At 55.8% G+C, this 17,667-nt stretch overlaps 1 protein-coding gene across 4 annotated transcripts; it reads right to left on the reverse strand.

Annotated features, from left to right (window-relative positions):
• Positions 1–190: 190 nt before the first annotated feature.
• On the reverse strand, positions 191–17,321 carry RPS6KL1 (ribosomal protein S6 kinase like 1). Of its 4 annotated transcripts, XM_036843139.1 has the most exons (12): positions 17,207–17,315; positions 15,912–16,758; positions 15,529–15,813; positions 14,116–14,240; positions 13,063–13,155; positions 6,196–6,243; positions 5,670–5,802; positions 4,292–4,879; positions 3,755–3,844; positions 3,506–3,588; positions 2,017–2,112; positions 191–1,747 (listed from the first exon to the last, which is right to left on the reverse strand). In XM_036843139.1, exons 3-12 carry the CDS (start codon positions 15,662–15,664, stop codon positions 1,637–1,639), a joined length of 1,503 nt encoding a protein of 500 aa, XP_036699034.1. In that variant the 5' UTR covers positions 15,665–15,813; positions 15,912–16,758; positions 17,207–17,315; the 3' UTR covers positions 191–1,636. The 4 variants fall into 4 exon arrangements, with proteins under 4 accessions (XP_036699034.1, XP_036699036.1, XP_036699037.1 ...); XM_036843141.1 differs by lacking the exon at positions 15,912–16,758 and having other exon boundaries at positions 17,207–17,321; XM_036843142.1 differs by lacking the exons at positions 14,116–14,240; positions 15,529–15,813; positions 15,912–16,758; positions 17,207–17,315 and adding an exon at positions 5,951–6,042 and having other exon boundaries at positions 6,196–6,621; positions 13,063–13,084.
• Positions 17,322–17,667: the final 346 nt, after the last annotated feature.

Raw genomic sequence — 17,667 nt, forward strand, 5'->3', positions numbered from 1 at the left:
GCCCAGTGCCGCCACTTTCCGGGGGGCTCACAGCTGCTCTGCTGGGTACAGGCTGGCGTGCTGTTCACTACCAGCCCTGCTTCCTCCTTCCTAGCAGGATCCAAGCACACTCTTGGTTATCATGGAGCTTGCTCTGGAGGAACCCTCCCATCTCCCCATCCCCTCTCATTGCGTTAATGAGGCAAGGACACCAGAGGCAACAGCAGGCTTTATTGGAGTCGGAGTGGAGGGACGTGGGCAAGCCCCGGGGAGAGCCAGGACCTTCCAAAGGCTGCACCTCCCACGTCCCCCAGACGCGTCCAGAGGGCCTGAGGAGCGTCGTGCCATCCCCACAACAGGTCCCCAGCCCCAGAGTTAGAGCTGGGCCTTCACAGCCAGACTGGAGGGTGGTGTCAGAGGCGCCACCTGGTGGTGTCGGAGACGCAGGCGGGAAGGAGTTGGCGGAGATCTGTGGAAGTTTGTCTTAGATGCCACACCCCAGTGACAGGGTGAGTCCTGAGAGGAAGAAGGCCCCCAAATCTGGGCAGGGAATTGTCTTTGGGGATAACTACTTACCCCAGTTCTGCCGAGACCAGAAACATTTTGCTTCCGGCTAAAAGCTTGGGCAATCATTCCATGTGTTTTGTGGTTTCATTTCAAAAGGAGATGAAGTCACAGTGGGCAGTGGATTGAGTGGACCCTCAAGACTAAAATGCAAAATGGTAAACACGACGAACGTCCGAGAAGGGAGTCCTCGTGGGTACAACTTTTCTTCAAGTGGCTTCAGCCTGGAGACTGAATGGCGGTCTCCCCTCAGACCCATGGGGCAGGTTTTCCTTTCTCTCCACATGGGTGGGCTAGCCAGGGAAGGGAGCTCTGTTTCCAAAATTTCTCTAAGTGGCAGAGCTGTGCCTTCCTCTCTCCCCTCATTCCTCTTTATCCTTATTTTCCTCCCCTCCTTTCCTTTTGCTCTCCAAAGTCTGTAATCACAAGATAAGGGGCATGGTCAGGAGGGGGGAATGGGTTGTCCTGTCCCATTCCCTCACCCCACCCCATGCCCACTACAGACTTCTTCCCTGCTTCCCCAGCCTCCCGACCCCCTGCAAAAGTAGCCTCTGGTGGAAGAGGCCCACTAGTTGCATGGTTAAGATGACCAGCCAGGGCAGTCCTGGTTTGGGACTAGTATCCTGAGATGAGTCTCCAGAGACATTCCGAGTGGGGCACATGGCAGATAATGAGTCACACAATTTCACGGCTCAGCAGGTGGTCAGTAGCTCAGAGCTAATGCAAAGGAAGGCACCTTTTAACATGGTAGGTCCAAGTTCAAGTACAGGGTGTGCACTCAGCCGGTGACTGTTGACTGATGGGTGGAGGGGTTCAAGCTGCCTAACAGGCTGAGATCTCTCTTTCCCTCCCGCTCAGCACCGTCTAGGAAGGGTTTCTCCAGGACGTGGCTGGGGGACTCCGTAGGCCCTTCCTGGTCAGTGAAGAGACTTCTGAGGCCCAAGGGAGGGGCCTGACCAGGAAAGGCAAGCTGCCTTTCATTCTTTGCCAGAGAGCCGCTGATTAGAAGGGCCAGCTCTGGGTGGCAGGCAAAGAGAAGAGAGGAGATCCAGACCAGTCCAGCTGTTTCCATCGCCTACTCCACCCCCTCCGGTTACCCCACCAGTTTGCTCCACTGGATGGTACTGAAAAAGGGGTGGGACTTGAGTTTGTTGACACCGCCTCCTCCAGCGCCCAGTCGCCCGGCAGGATCAAACTGCAGCAGCTGTGGAGAAAGGCCCAGTCAGCACTGGGCAGGCCTTCCCAGCCCCTCTGCTCCCTGCCAGCTCGGCCCACAGAACCCCCAGGGTTACCCTGGGGGGGACATTGGTGTTTGGCCACCAACATATAGAAATTTGTTGTCCCCATTAACCTCCTGCACCCACATCAGACACCTAATACACAGGGTGGCTTGTTCACACACAGGGCTCTGTCCTCCCTTCTGTCCACCCTCAGGCCAAAGAAGCCGCCTCCTCCGGGCCGGCCGCACCTCACCTCAGTCAGCAGGGAGGCTGCGGGGCGACTGAGCCACTCGGGCAGCTGGAGCTGGGTGTGGGGTTGGATTCCTGAGGGGTGGCTCTGGGACAGCGCCTGGGAAGACACACGGGGGCGACCCCAGGAGAGTCTGTACGCTCCAGTGGCGGCCAGGATTTTATTTTTTTCCCCCTGTGTCACATCTCACGGGGATGATGATGATGCAGATCGTTGCCTTTTGCTTTGCATCTACCGCGTGTCAGGCTGTGGAAGATGCCTGAGACCCATTATCCGTAATTTCCACAACAACCTTGAGAGTAAGTATTAGTACCTCCATTTTAAAGACAAGAAGCAGGCTCAGAGAGGTCAAGGGATTTGTGCTGAGTTCAGGGTTTGAACCCAGGTCCCTCTGGCTCCAAGCTTGCTAGAAACATCGGTCTTGGGTTGCAATCAGGGCAGGCACTCTATCAGGAATAGCACCGAAACTTGTCTCCTTACAGAAAAAAAATTTCCATGGGCGACTCATTTGACATGGCGTGCTACTGTCAGGGCCAAGGCAGGGCTGTGGCGAGGGAAGAAGGCAGGACCTCTCTGTGCTCCAGAAGGGTGCAGCTGGGGGGAGCAGAGAGGTCTGTCTGGAGGTCAGGAAGAGAGGCAAGAAGCGACCAGGAGGAAGGCCAGGAGCCCTGATCTGGAGAGGTGGTGGGAGGCCAAGAGGAGAGAACCACTCTGTGGGGCTGTGTGCAGCCAGGGCTCTCAAAGGCCCTGGCTACAGGACCAAACCAGGAGGGAGCCAGGAGGGACCGGTCAGATCTGGACTTCCGGTCACACTGCATCCACTCGGGCATTTCCTGCTCAAATGCAGTTTGGCCTCTCCCTGCTGCCTGACCTAACCAGCCCCAGGTGTGGCGTTGAGCTCACGAGGGAGGATGGGGGGCAGAGGCCACCATCCTGAGCAAGGGTGCTTGCCAGGGGAACTTTAAGCTCTGGGTTGACCCAGGCTGGACAGGGCAGCTGCCAGCCTGGGATGAAGGAGGCCCTCTCTCTGGTCTTCCAGCCAAAGTCTGGGGGTTATAGCTCTGAAGGGTGTGGATGCGGGGAGCTAGCAGCGGGGAGAGGAGGCTTGGGGGATGATCCAGTGGCCTTCTAAGTAAAAGGGCTGTGTCAAACTCCACCCTCCCTCCAGATCCAGGCCCGGGCGCTCTCTTCCAGAAACCTTCCCTGATCATCCTGACTCAACTCCCACTGAGTTGACAGTCTCCCTAGCTATAGCCACTCATCTGGCAGCGGTGCAAAGTGTGGCCATGGCCTGGGTGGGAGCGGCTTCCTTGGTCTCTCATGGCCTCGGCAGTGGAGGCGGGAGCTGTGCTGGCAGAACACTGGGCCCGACGGCCAGGTCTCGGGGACCCCGGCAGGCTCTGCCCCAACACCGACTGGCTGGACTAACCGCAGCCCCTCCTACATTCAGTGACAGCCACCGGGCCCCACAGGCTGCCCACACACCGCTCACCGTTCCCGTCAGCAGTTCATACAGCAGAGACCCAAAGCTCCACCAGTCGCAGGCTTCGGTCAGCTCAGAAATCCCACCCACCTCTGAGGGAACAAGAACATACATGTCTCAGCCTCGCCTGCCCAAGGAGGCGGGTCTCCCCTCCACTCACCCTACCCAGATGCCCCAGTTCCCTCTGTCATCCTCAGTCCCCTGGCTCAACCCACATAAAGACACCCAAGGGCTACCCCCTACCCCTTCCCTTCTTGCCTGGGGCACTGTAGAGTTTGTCCAAAGCCTCCCTGCAGCACTGGGGCTCCACCTCTGACCACTGGCCGAAATACGTGAGCCGGATGTGGCCTTGTCATGCAGTGCATGCAGGGAGGAATAAAAGGGGACAAAAATTGCTATTAGTCATCTTGGAGCGGCAGGCGTGAGGCGGGGGACTCCAGCGCTTCTCCCAACAGCCACAAGGCAGGGGCCAGCGGCTGCGCTGGGCAGAAGCTCCCTAGGGGCCCGCCCCCCCCCACCCGAGGCCCCGAAACAACCTGGTCTTCACGGGAGCCTTGCCCTGAGCTCATCGAGGGAAAGGGTTTGTTTCCCAAGCTCAACCCTGGCCAACCAGGCTCAGCAGAGTCCTTCCTGAAAAGGCCGGGGAGGGGAGGCAAGGGAAGAAGCAGATAACCTCTGCATCCTCCTGACTTTGGGGAAATTTCCTTCTCTGTCTTGAGGCTTCGGGGGCCTCCCGCCGGAGGGGTGGGGTAGGGTGAGGGCCCACTCTTCTCCCCCTGGGCCCAGGGCTCCTACCTGCCTGGTCCAGGAGCAGGTTCCGGGGATTGAGGTCCCGGCACAGCACCCCCTGCTCGTGCAGCGCCTCCAGGGCCACCAGCATCTCGGCCGCCCACTGCCTCACCTGCTCCTCCCTCACACTCCAGGCGGCCCCACCGGTTGAGGGGCGGCTCTGACCTCTGCCTCGGCCACAGCCCCCCAGCACCCGGCCGGCCCCTGCGCGAACCCAAGGGAGCCCCCGAGGGGGCCCTGGATCAGAGCTCTGGCCGGGCCCCCGCCTGGCTTGGTGGTGCAGGTGGCCACCTGGGGCCTTTGGAAGGTCCCAGGAGCAGGAAGGGCTGGTCCCGGCTGAGGGTTCACCTTCAGCCTCTCTCTGGGGTCTGATGGCTGTGGCCCCCCTGGCCAGGGTAAGGCTCTGAGAAGTCCAGGGAGGCTCCAGGGGGATTCCGTCCTGCAGGCAGGTGTGGCCAGGCAGGAGGCGAGCTGGGATCCCGAGGCTGAGGCGGGAGTTGAGCTGAGCCTTCATCCTCTCCAGGCTGGAGCCAGACCTAGTCCCAGACTGTTGGAGGCACGGCTGGGAGAGCAGGTGGGACCACAGAGTGCCTCCTGGGCGTGCAGAGGGTGCAGCAAGCATGGGGACGGGGAGTAAAAGAGCGTGGAGCCCAGGTCCCTGTCCCACTCCTGCCACCCCCCGCCCCCCATCTTGGGCACGGACCCTTTGCCTTCCAGGTCCTCACCTCTGCTCCCTCCCCTCCCTCAGCCTAGGATGCCCTGTCCCCTCCTCTCCACCCACCTAAAGCGGCCCCAGCCTCACAACCTGGCACAAAATAGGTGCTTAACCCCTAAGGAGATGTAAATTATTCTTAATGTCCTTGGTCTAGGTGGTGGGTTCGCCAGTGTTCAATGTATTATAATTTTTTTTTAAGGGAGAAAAGTGTAGTGAAGTTTAAGTAAGTAAAATAAAAACAAGGCCAGGCATGGACCTGCGATGACTGTATGTCATGACCCAGAGATGTGTACCTCATTTTAAAAAAATCATAGCTGATCAATAAATATCTGCTACGTGACCCAGTTCCTGTCCTTACAGCTTCAGCACCATCACCCCATGGGGCTACTCCGAGGGGTGGGCACAGACTAGAAAAGTGAAAAGAGCCAAGACTGGAGGAGAGGGTGACAAAGGGGACATCTGCATAAATGCCCTCTCACCCGCCCAAGATGTGAGCACCCTCCCAGGACGTCCCCTGCCCCCCTGGCACCACACAGAAGCCCCCAGCAGCCATCATCCTCCAGGAAGCCTGGGTCCCCTGGTCTGTGCTGGGCATCTGGGTTCGGCAGTTTAAGAGGATGAGACAGGACGACATCCCAAAGGCCTGAGGAGCTGACAGGGCCCCCTCACCTTGCACATGCTCCAGGTGCAGAAAGATGGAGTCCTCGCTCACAAAATACCGCAGCAGCTTGGTCATGTAGGGGACGCCGTGTGGGATGATGGTCAGCCGCTCCTGGCTCACCGCGTGGCACCTGGACAGGCTCTGGGGAGGGAGCAGAGCAGGCAGATCAGCTGGGGACCAGCCAGAGGCTGCTCTGCTCTTCAGGGGCAACCAGATGAAGGGTGGGAGCCAACCTGGAGAGCAGCTGCCTCCCCCCAGTTCCTAACCTGACCCTCAACCCTCTTTCCACCTTGGAAGGCAGGCCCTCCCGTCTCTGGTCCAAGGATGAGGTGGTGTGTGTGTGCGTGCGCACGTGCACATTTCTGGGAGGCAGGGTGCATGCTGGGGGCAGAACAAACAGCTGTTGGATTTGGAGGGAGTGTGGGTTTCCGATACAGCTTCTGGGTAGAGGTTCCCCAGCGGGTAGGGGTTTCCAAGAGCTCTGAGAAAGTCCAAAGGGGAATACAGAATGGCAGGGGGTTGGGCGGCACCTGCCTTCACCACGAAGGTCCCTCCAGTCGCTGGGTCCTGGACCAGCTGCACCTGCCGAGGTCCAGGAGGCACTAGTCAAGGCACATGCTACTTTCCGGGACTCCATGGCCCCAGCCCCAGCCTCCCAGGGTCCTCCAACAAGGCTGGGCTGGGAGGCCAGGCTTTGGTGGTGCAGAGTGTACCCCCCACCGCCAAACTGACATCGAACCTGTCCTGCTCATCCACCCTTGTTAGATCTGCAGGTCTTAGCTCAGGTACCACCTCCTCCAGGAAGCCTTCCCAACCCTCGTGTTAGGCTGGTGCTCCTAATCTGTCTCCAGTGCTCTCTGGGCTCACCCTATCACACTGTGTCTAATTTCCTGTCTCCCCGCTGGGCTGTGAGCTCCGAGAGGGCAGGGGCCACATGTCCAGCTCTGTACTCCCAGAGGCCTGCATAGGACAGGGAGGTAGTCAGTGCTTCCCACATGCATGGTGAGTGGTCCATCCTGTAGGGTCTGAGGGTGTCATGGCTGGAAGGGACCTCAGAGCCAGTCACCTTCTCTGATCTCTTATTTTACAGGTGAAGAAGCCAAGGCTCTGAGAATGTGGCCCCAGTGGTGCCTGAGACCGTGTGGTCTTGGCATGCTCCTTCAGGTCTCATCCCCTGCCCCCCAGCCCCTTCTTTTAAATGGTCTTTCTTTCTGGAGGCTATCTTTGGAGGGCAGCCCACTCCTTCTCCTGTTGGTGTTGCTTGGAGGCAGTGGTCTGCCAATTGCTGGGCAGAGCCTTGTTTGGAGTTGGGCCCTAGACTCATCTCCATGGTGGGCAGGGGTGGACCCCAGCCATAGGAGAGGACACCGTCAGGGGAGGAAGGCGGAAGATTCGGCCCAGATGAGGGCATGTGGGGGGCAAGACCAGCACCCTGGTGTTGTGGACTTCTTAGCCGTCAGCCTGCCCTGCACACGATCCCCGTAGTGGCACAGGGAACCAGGCCTGAGGCCAGGCCACTGGGCAGTGACGAAGGCTGCAGCCTAGGATTTGGTTTCAGATCTTGGGTGAGCGAATTGATCTTCTCATCTACCAAACAGGAATTACAATGCCCATCCTCCCTTATCACTGGTTTGTTGAGGGCCACCAATGGGAAGGCCCTTGGAGAATGTAAAGCGGTGGAAATGTCAGTTACCACATTTGCCAAGTCACATGGCCTCTGTGAACCTTGGTCTTCTTCACTGCAAAATGGGTCATAGCAGTACCTCCTTCAGAAGGCCATTAGGGGGAGTCTGTTAAAGCAAGCAACTCAAGTACAGCAGCAGCCGGTGCCTGCCACATAACATGCTCTCAATAGTCGATAGTGACGATTATTAATATCATCACAGGGAAACCCCACACTGGCTATACAGCATTTACTCTGTACTAAGGGCTTTATCTAGGTCATTTAGTTTTATTCTCCAGCCCTACCAGGTGAGCATTACTAGTGACTCATTTTACTGATGAAGAAATTGAGGTTCAGAGAGGTTATGTTGCCTACGGTCCCCCTGCTAAAAAGTGGTAGAGCCAAGATGTGAATCCAGACAGGCTGATCCCGGAGCCCTGGAGACATAACTGCAAATAGGGGCACAGCCAGGTGACCTGGCGCATGCCTTCCCCTCTGGGCCTCAGTTTCCCCATCGTCAGTGAGATGAAGGTGTTGGCCTCTGAGCACAGGGGCAGCAGGAGTGAGGCATCCCTTCTGACCACTAGAGGTCTCTCCTCCAACAGCCGAGACGGAGTCCAGCCTAGTCCCGGCTCCTTGGCCAAATTTACGCAAAGCTTGAAAAAGAAAGAAAGAGAACTCTGGGGTCATTTAGGATAATACAGTTTCCCACAAGTGCTGACACCCCGGATAATTCCCCACTGCCACTTGCCAAGTGGGATTCCCCTCCACCTTGTCTTGCCTTGTGCAAGTCTTCTCGTTACAGGGTACAAAAAAACAGCAGTGAAGGTCGGGGAGGCCAGAAATAAAACTTGGTCAGTACATTGAAACAAGTGTGTTAAAAAAGAAGAAGAAAAAAATATATATATACACACACATCTATCAAGAAGAATTAGACCAAACCATGAACAGTGATTATCTTGGAATTAGATAGGATGGTGGGGATTTTTTTTTTCTTTTCTGTTCTAAACTCCTTTCTCTTTCATGATATTTCAAAAGGGTAGAAAAGGGAGCATTTTCCCATTAAACCAAGCAAATTAAAAAAATCCCCTTCCTCTTTTGCTCTGTGCTATAGAGCACTAGTTTGTCCCTTGACCTCTATGAACCTCAGTTACATTCTCTGTAAGACAATGATTAAGATGCAGCACTGTCCAGGGACTTCCCTGGTGGTCCAGTGGGTAAGAAAGACTCCGTGCTCCCAAGGCAGGGGGCCTGGGTTCGATCCCTGGTCGGGGAACTAGATCCCACAACTAAGAGTCTGCATGCCACAACTAAAAGGTCGCACATGCCACAACTAAGAAGTCCACATGCCACAACTAAGACCTGGCACAGCCAAAATAAATAAATACATAAATACCTTTAAAAAAATGCAGCACTGTCCAGTAGGACTTTCTGCCATGATGGAAATATTATATATCTGCACTGTCCATTAGAAGCCATTAGCCACATGTGGCTATCAAGCCCTTGAAAGGTGGCTGGTGCCACTGAGAAATAGAATACTTAATTTTAATTAATTTTTATTAAAATAGTCTTATGTGGCTGGTGACTACTGTATCGGACTGCACAGTATAACCCTTTTTCTCCCCAGGGTGACCGAGTGGGTTTAATGCAACAGCTTGGCAAACTAGAATGGGCCTTAACGAATGTCAGGTGAGTATTGCTATCAGAAAGGTGGAAGGCAGTTCTGGTGAAGGGTGCCTGCCCTCATCTTTTTAAAGGGAAATCTCGGGCTTCCCTGGTGGCGCAGTGGTTAAGAATCCACCTGCCAATGCAGGGGACACGGGTTTGAGCCCACATGTGGCTATCAAGCCCTTGAAAGGTGGCTGGTGCCACTGAGAAATAGAATACTTAATTTTAATTAATTTTTATTAAAATAGTCTTATGTGGCTGGTGACTACTGTATCGGACTGCACAGTATAACCCTTTTTCTCCCCAGGGTGACCGAGTGGGTTTAATGCAACAGCTTGGCAAACTAGAATGGGCCTTAACGAATGTCAGGTGAGTATTGCTATCAGAAAGGTGGAAGGCAGTTCTGGTGAAGGGTGCCTGCCCTCATCTTTTTAAAGGGAAATCTCGGGCTTCCCTGGTGGCGCAGTGGTTAAGAATCCACCTGCCAATGCAGGGGACACGGGTTTGAGCCCTGGTCCGGGAAGATCCCACGTACCGCAGAGCAACTAAGCTTGTGCGCCACAACTACTGAGCCTGAGCTCTAGAGCCTTCGAGCCACATCTACTGAAGCCTGCGTGCCTAGAGCCCGTGCTCCGCAACACGAGAAGCCACCGCAATGAGAAGCCTGCGCACAGCAACGAAGACCCAATGCAGCCATAAGTAAATAAATAAATAAATAAATAAGTTTTAAAAAATAAAAAGGGAAATCTCTTTTTTAAAAATAAAACCCACTGAGTTCTCGGGATTCGGGGACAATGAAAGCTTTGGTGAAACACATTAACCCTTTCTTTTAAAATGTCCACAGTATCAATTATTAGAGAAACGCAAATCAAAACTACAATGAGGTATCACCTCACACCACTTAGAATGGGCATCATCAGAAAATCTACAGACAACAAATGCTGGAGAGGATGTGGAGAAAAGGGAACCCTCTTGCACTGTTGGTGGGAATGTAAATTGATACAGCCACTATGGAGAACAATATGGAGGTTCCTTAAAAAACTAAAAATAGAATTACCGTATGACCCAGCAATCCCACTACTGGGCATATACCCAGAGAAAACCGCAATTCAAAAATACACATGTACCCCAATGTTCATTGCAGCACTATTTACAATAGCCAGGTCATGGAAGCAACCTAAATGCCCATCGACAGACGAATGGATAAAGAAGGTGTGGTACATATATACAATGGAATATTACTCAGCCATAAAAAGGAACGAAATTGAGTCATTTGTTGAGACGTGGGGGATCTAGAGACTGTCATACAGAGTGAAGTAAGTCAGAAAGAGAAAACAAATATCGTATATTAACGCATGTATGTGGAACCTAGAAAAATGGTACAGATGAACCAGTTTGCAGGGCAGAAGTTGAGACACAGATGTAGAGAACAAACGTATGGACACCAAGGGGGGAAAAACTGCGGTGGGGTGGGGATGGTGGTGTGCTGAATTGGGCGATTGGGATTGACATGTATACAGTGATGTGTATAAAATGATGACTGATAAAAATAAATAAATAAAAAAAATAAAATGTCCACAGTATCAAGGCCAGGAGGACTCCTCCTGGAGCAAACAAATCCAGAAGTTTCAAGCAGGTTCTCAAGCACTAAGGTCCACGGGGGCTGGGCATGTGAGCCAATGGGCAGGATGAGAAAGGGGCAGACGGAGGGCAGGTGCCCCATTAAATCGGGCAGCCCGTCCTCTGCTCCAGCTGACATGAACATGAGCCAGCATTTCCAGATCTTCTGATTTCTCAGGATAAGTAGGAAATCTGGACTTCTCTATGAAACCTGCCAATTTTTAAATGCTGATAACTAACAATAATTCAAAAAACACCCCTGTGTTTGAGCCAAAAACACAGAAGTGACTTGGCTGGTCTTCTCTTCTTCCCCATCCCTGACTCAGGGCCTGGCTCCTGGACAAAGCTCAGCAAAACAGGGCAGCATTGTCTCCCCAAGCCCCCCAGGCTTCCTAAAAGCAGACCCTGGCTCTCCTGGCCAGCTGCCTGCCTAGTCCTTGATCTACCCTCCTTGCTGTTCCCTGCCACCCCCTACCCCTGCCAGTATCTCTTCGGCCCCGAGGGACCCCCCCACTCCCCAGCCCCTTTAACCCTCACAATGGGGTGTTTCTGGGGGCACTCAAGGCTTCCTGAGCGGGGCCCTCTGCTCCCCCCGGGTCTGCGAGCTGCTGCAGGCTGGAACTGCCCTCCCACCTGCCTGCCCAGATCTGCCTGGGCAGAGCTGTGGTATGGAATGTGGTGATACTCATCCAGGCCTGGCTGCAGGGACCTGGGCCCAGTGGCCCCAACAACTCTCCTAATTTGGGGAGATTGGTGTTCCTGGCTTGGGAATGACTCAGAAAAAGGAAGCAGGATTTTAGGAGGGAGGTGGAGTAGGTAAATTGAGTGCCCAAGAAAGTATATAAAAAGAAAGAAAAGAGGGCACTCTCAAGACAGAATGGCTGGGCTTGGCCTGAATTTCTAATTCTCATATGCACAGGCCTCAGAATATGGGATTCCAAAAATGCTTTGCACATGTGTGTCCGGGGTTAAATTCAAATTCGGGGAATTCTGTCACAGACCTCCCTCTTGGAGATTCACTGTGTACATCTGCATCCTAAAAGCTTGAAACTTCCTATACTTAAAAAACTGAAGTAATGTAACTTTAACTCACTGTTTCCAAAACTTATTTGACCCAGAAGCCCTCTCTCCAAAACACCACTGGTTCAGTGGGATCCCACACGGGGAAACAGTGGTGGCTGTCACCTCCTCGGCCTGCCCGTGGGAGCGGCCGAGCCACGTGGATCCGCGCAGTGGGAGGGAAGGGCTGGGCAGATGGAAGCTGGCTGGGCCTTGGCTGACAGACTGGGGCCTGTTCCAGGGACCTGGGAGCAGCAGCTGGAGCAAGGCCGGGATGGGAAGCCTGCTCGCCGACACGCTCTCGTCATTCGCCTTCACGGCCATCAAACTTGTATCAGATGCTTTAGCGTGTGCCAGGCCTTTCCCCTGAATCCTTTCACTTTAGTTCCCACATCACGCTGGGTGGGGTGGGGTGGGGTGGGTGGGAGGATCCTTACCCCACTTCCAGATGAGGAAACCAGCGCCCAGACAGGGAAAGGAGCTCGCCTGTGGCCACGCGGTGCCAGCCCAGCCGGCACTTCACCCTCGGCATGTCGGGGAGCACACACCGCTCCCCTTTTCTCTGCGGGGTCCCAGACCCGTCCAAATCCCCCGTGAGTGTTTTTAAATTACAGGTGCCTGGGCTCAACCCTAGAAATTCTGACTCAGTGGGTTTGGGATGGGGCCCGGGCATCTGTATTTTTAGGAAGCTCCCCCAGGGGATTCTGATAAATAGCCAGTTTGAGGGAAAAAAACGCTTTAGCAAATATTCAGATATCCCTGGGCTGGGGCAGAGAGCGATCAAATATTGGGTCAAATCTCGTTTGACCCAACTTGTCTGTCCTTCTGATGAGTGTCCCAGGTTCAGGTTTGGCTGTCAGCTCCTATCTTCCTGGCTGCCCTGAATTAAGGGAAGAGATCCTAGATGGGGTCAGGATGGGGGGTGGCCGGAGGAGCCAGGAGAGAAACGGCAGAGCTGCCAAGACCCTGGACAAGGCACCAGCCCGCTTCGACCGTCCGCAGAACGGGTTTCTGGAGATAAGCGCACTCCCGCCGCTGGAACCTCTGGGCTGTGCTAGGTGGGGAGACTCCTGGCTGCAGCCCTGGGGAAGTGGAAGTGGGGCAGGCAGGGCAGCGCGGGCTGGCTGGGCGCCCCTGTGGCTTCTGTCTTGAATCGCTGAGGGAGTGGCTTTCTGCGTCTGAGCTGGCGGGCTGTGGAGAGGAGCTGTGCGCCTCTGCTTTTTCCTCACGTTTTCCTTTCCAGGGCTGACTGGTGCGGGCTCGGGTGGAGGAAGGGTGGGGGACCGCCGCAGCCGCTCTCCTCCCCTTGGACCCTCTGACCCCTTTCCAACACCTGCCCCTCCCAGTGATACACAACACCTCCCCCCACACCTCGGGCGGTGCTCACTCACCTTCTCGATGACTGCGACCACCTTGCAGCCCCTCAGCTGCTCTAGGGCAGAGCTCAGTGTGCGGATGGGCCGCAGCCTCAGGCTGCTAAAACCCTGCAGAGGCAGGAGAGAGCCACGTAGCGGCCTCAGGGTGAGTCCTCCTCAGCCACGGCCTTCTCACCAGGCAGTGGGCAGGGCCCCGGCTGCCAGGAGAGCAGTGGCCACAGAGGGCAGGACCGGGGTACAGGCAGGGCCCACCTCACAGGGACAGACTGAGCAGAGAAGCTGGCCTTGGTCCAGGGTGGCCAGGCCACCCTCTCAGCTCGGTCCCCACCTAGCCCTCCTCCCAGGCCCAGGGAGTTCTCAGGGCTTCAGAAACCCCCTCTCAAAAGCCCCGTCCACAGGAGGCAGATGCTCCCGGGGAGGGGGGAAATAACCTGGGAACATGTGCATCTTGGGGAACACGCCTCGAAGACCAAGGCATGTGGCCCAGGCACCTGCTTTGGGGGAAGCAGCTTACAAGGTGCAGCAAGCCTAGAAGGGGTGTGTATGTGCACACCTGTGGGCTTGAGAAGTGTGCGTGCATTTTCAACCCTTTCTGAGTGCCCACTGGGTCAAGAAAAGCTGTATGGGGAGAGGACTTTTGCACACTTATATATGCACATATTCATGTGTGTGTATATGCACGTGGGTATTTGTGTCTGCTCCGAATACTCACTGCAGCCCAGCCAAACACAGAGAGATCTGGGAGCCTGAGTGTGCACATAGGTGAGCACGTGTACGGGCCATGCCTGAGGGTGGGGAGGTGTGTGTGTGTGTACTTTGTGAGGGCGTAAGACTGGACTGGAGATGATTCACTAAGCGTCTGAAAATGAATGAATTATGGAGAGTGTGGGATAGAGAGGAAGCCAGGAGGAGGAGGGCAGGAAGGCAGCCCTGGCACACACACCAGCCGACCTGTGCTCTCCACCGTCTGCCTGCGGCCTGGGATGGCAGGCGACAGCCCGCTGGCCTGTGGGGTGAGGGCCTCAGCTCTCTCCCCTCAGAGCCCTCAGGCCTTTGGGGTCTCCTTACCGTGCCAGGGCTGGCTCCACTGCCCAGCGTCCTCTGCAGGTGGCAATTAAAGATCTCCTCCGCCCGCCGCAGGTACTTGGTAATTTTCAGCTTTACAGCCTCACATCTCTCCTTGTTGGGGTCGACTGTGGGGAGAAGGGGTCCTCTCCTTGGGAGGACGCTGGGGTTTGGGCTCCCATTGCCCGCCCTCTGCCCTCCATAGGAGGTAGTGCCTATTTCTGATGCTGGTCAGTGGATTCTGACCCCACATCTGTTCTTGGGTCCTCCTCTGGATGGGAGACCAGCCGGGGAGGAGGAGGAGGGATGGTGGCAGGAGAGGTTGGCAACAACAGTCGCCACTCAGCCTACAGCACTTTACATTTGGCACCTACTAGCTCGCTGGTCACCATCACACCCTGGGAAGGGACAGAGTGTGGATTTCCATGTCCGTTTTTCAGAGTAGGAGACAGAAGCCCCCAGAGAACACACGTTCCTCTATCTCTGATGCCCAGTGTGAAAGAGGCCAGAATGGGGATCAGGACTGGAGGGTAAAGGAAGTCACTGGACAGGCATGAAGCCCAGGTGTTGAGAGGTCTCTTCGGCGGGAGGGTAGGAAGCGTGAATTGGGGCCTGACTCCTACCCCCGGCCTGGCCACCAAGGCCCTCAGGGGTCTCCAAGTGGCCTCAGGGCCAGCCTCTCTCCCTACCTGGAAATGCCTCCCTTTTCCCTGAACAGGCCTCCCCTCTCACCTCCAGGCCTGTGTGGTTCTCTCTCTGGAGCCTCACCCAGCCCTTCAACTGGACAACATGCCCACCATTCTTCAGTACTCAGATTAGGGTTCTGACTTCTAGAAAATGCCCTATGCCAGCCTAGTCTGGCCTCAGTTTCCCTCTTCCCTTCCTTCACTTCCTCCTCATTGTTCTTGCCACCTGGGACTACAATAGTCCATCATCAGCTCATCAGTCTCTGCCCGTTAGAATGCAAGCCCACAGAGGGCAGGACCCCAGCCCAGCTCCAGGGGCAGGCAAGCTTAGTGAGCCAAGCGCACAGCCTCTGGAGCCCACACTGTTCAAACCCCAGCTTTGCCACTTGAGAGCTGTGGAGTCTTAAGCAAGCTATTTAACTGCCCTGTGTCTCAGTTTCCTCATCTGGAAAACAGGAATAAAAATCATTCTTATATATTTGGAAGTACAGGCAAGAACATATACAGTGGTTTGTATTACTGTGAATGGGAAATGAGTTGATACAGGTAAAGCCCTTAGACCAGCGCCTGGTGTATAGGAACCGTTCGATAAATGAGAGCTGTTATTATTGTCCTTAGCAGAGGCCCTGCAGGGCCCACACAGAGAGCCCTGCTCACCCAGCTCAGATGGACAGATGGCGGGATGAGCCCTTCACCACGGGCCTCCGTCCCTGCCCAGCCCCAGCCTCACCATTTACGCCTCGGAGCAGAACGTCCACGCCATTCTGGTAGTGGTTGAAGGCTGCCTCGTAGTCCTCACTGACGTCACGCTCCAGGGCCAGCCGGATCTGTGTGGCTGCATCCACCAGGTAGTCGCGCTTGGTCATGTCAGGTGCCCCCGGGGTGACCCGGTTGCGAATCTGCTCCAGGTACACTAGGGCCTGGGACCGCACTCATGAGCAGGGCTCGGGGTCCAGGCCAGGGCCAGGGGGACACTCACAGGCCACCAGGCTCATGGCTGCCCTGGAGCAGGGACCTGGAATGAGCAGAGGCATTAGGGAGAATCCAGCTGGGAGTAACACCCCATCTGCACCCTGGTTTCCTCCACTGAGTATCGGGAAGACTAATACTCACGTCCAAGGGCTGGAGGGATCAGAGCTAATGTGGGTAATATCCCTCACTGAGCCAGATCTTTCCTAAGTGGTGGTAATAACAGAATAATAACATGCTTTGGGCTCTGGGTTTTTGGCTTTCAATTCAATTTCAGTTCAACAAGTATTTCTCGAGCACTCACTATGTGTTGAGCACTGGAGAGAGCTGAGGATATGCCTGCAAAGGGCCTCTATACACATTAAACATGGAGGTCACACACTCCGAGGCTGAAGCCAGGGCCCGGGTCCCAAAGGCCATTCCTTATACTGTTCCCTCCATCCTGCCTGTTCTCCCCTCCCTGCTCCTCCCATGGGAATCTCATTTATCCTTCAAGGTTCGGCTCCATGGCACCTCCTCGAACAGGATGGATTGCCCCTGCTTTATTTCCCTAGGTCCTGAGGTCAGTGTGGCCAGGGAGTGAGGACCCCCAAGGAGCCAGGCAGAGAGCCGGGCACAGGGCTTGGCCTTAAAGCCTGCGGGCAAATGAAATGACTGAGTGGCAGATTCAGTGCCACTCTGGGTGGAGTTAGAGGAATGAGGTCAGAGCCCAACCAGCCCTAGGAGGGGATGCCTCTGGCCTCCTGGCTCTGTCTCGGAGAAGGCCAGGAGGCCACGTGGCCGCCAAGGACCGTACAGCAGCCCCTCCCTGAGCAGTGAGTGATACAAGTGGCCACAGGGGTAAGAGCAGTGTCTTCAGGAAAGGAAAGGGCTCAGAGAGAGGCCAGCAGAGCTGCCTTTGCCCCTCACTGCAGCCTCTGCACCTTCGCTCTCTCAGGCCCCATTAGGAAGGGGCAGGGCCCAAATTGCCAACTCCAGGTCATTTCTGCCTCTGTGGAGAGAGGGAGGAGAGAACAGGATGGGGAGTGGGGCGGGGAGGAAAACCCACATCGTGAAGCCAGCGGGGAGCTGAACCCTGGCCAGGATGCGGCCAGGAGGTGGAGGGAGGGGGGAAGGGAAGCCGCACCCTCCCTACTCGGCCCAGTCACCAGGGACGTGCCGCTCTGAGTCCTGTGCTCAGAGGCACCAAGGCAGACAGGGCGGGCTGCTCTGTGTCAGGGCCCGGCTTCCGGGGCCACACGCCAGGCCGGGTCCTTCCGGGCAGAACCGCATAGGCGCGCCTGGACCCAGAAAGCGGCGCGTCCAACCCGCGAGTCCCCGGCACGCAAGGTGCACCGCCCCTCGGGGGTCGCCGAGGAAGGCGGGCTGGAGGAGTGAGAAGAGGGGGCATCCTCTCCTGGGGGAGGGGGGATGGAGGAGGAGCCGGGCAAACACCGTACCTGCCCGAGCCAGGAGCTCGGTCCTCGCGGCCAGACCCAGCCCTGCCGCCACTGCCCCTTCGCCCCCGCGGGGGACCTTGCACCGTGGGCGGCTGCTTTCAGCCCTCCACCCAGGTGCAGGGGTCTGGCCGGATGCAGCTCGGTCATTGGTTGCAGATGAGCTCATCCTCTATCCGTTAGAATAAACCACCAATCAGCGCCTGGCTCGACTTCTGCGGGGCCCTTAAAGCAGAAGCGCCCGCAAAGCGGAGAGCTGGGGGAGGGGGGAGGGGGCGGGCAAGGGAGTTGGGGTGGGGGTAAAAGCTGCGGAGAGAGGAGGTCCAGAATCTCTCAGGTATGCGGAAGGAGTTGCTTCAGAAATCTAGGCCGACTAAAGGCACACATGCAGCTTCCAGGACTTTTCTCATCCATTACTTCATTCATTTATTCAACTATTTAAATATTATGTATTGAGAGACTAC

Source organism: Balaenoptera musculus, chromosome 2 (assembly GCF_009873245.2).
Source record: "Balaenoptera musculus isolate JJ_BM4_2016_0621 chromosome 2, mBalMus1.pri.v3, whole genome shotgun sequence".
NCBI classification, from domain to species: Eukaryota; Metazoa; Chordata; class Mammalia; order Artiodactyla; family Balaenopteridae; genus Balaenoptera; species Balaenoptera musculus.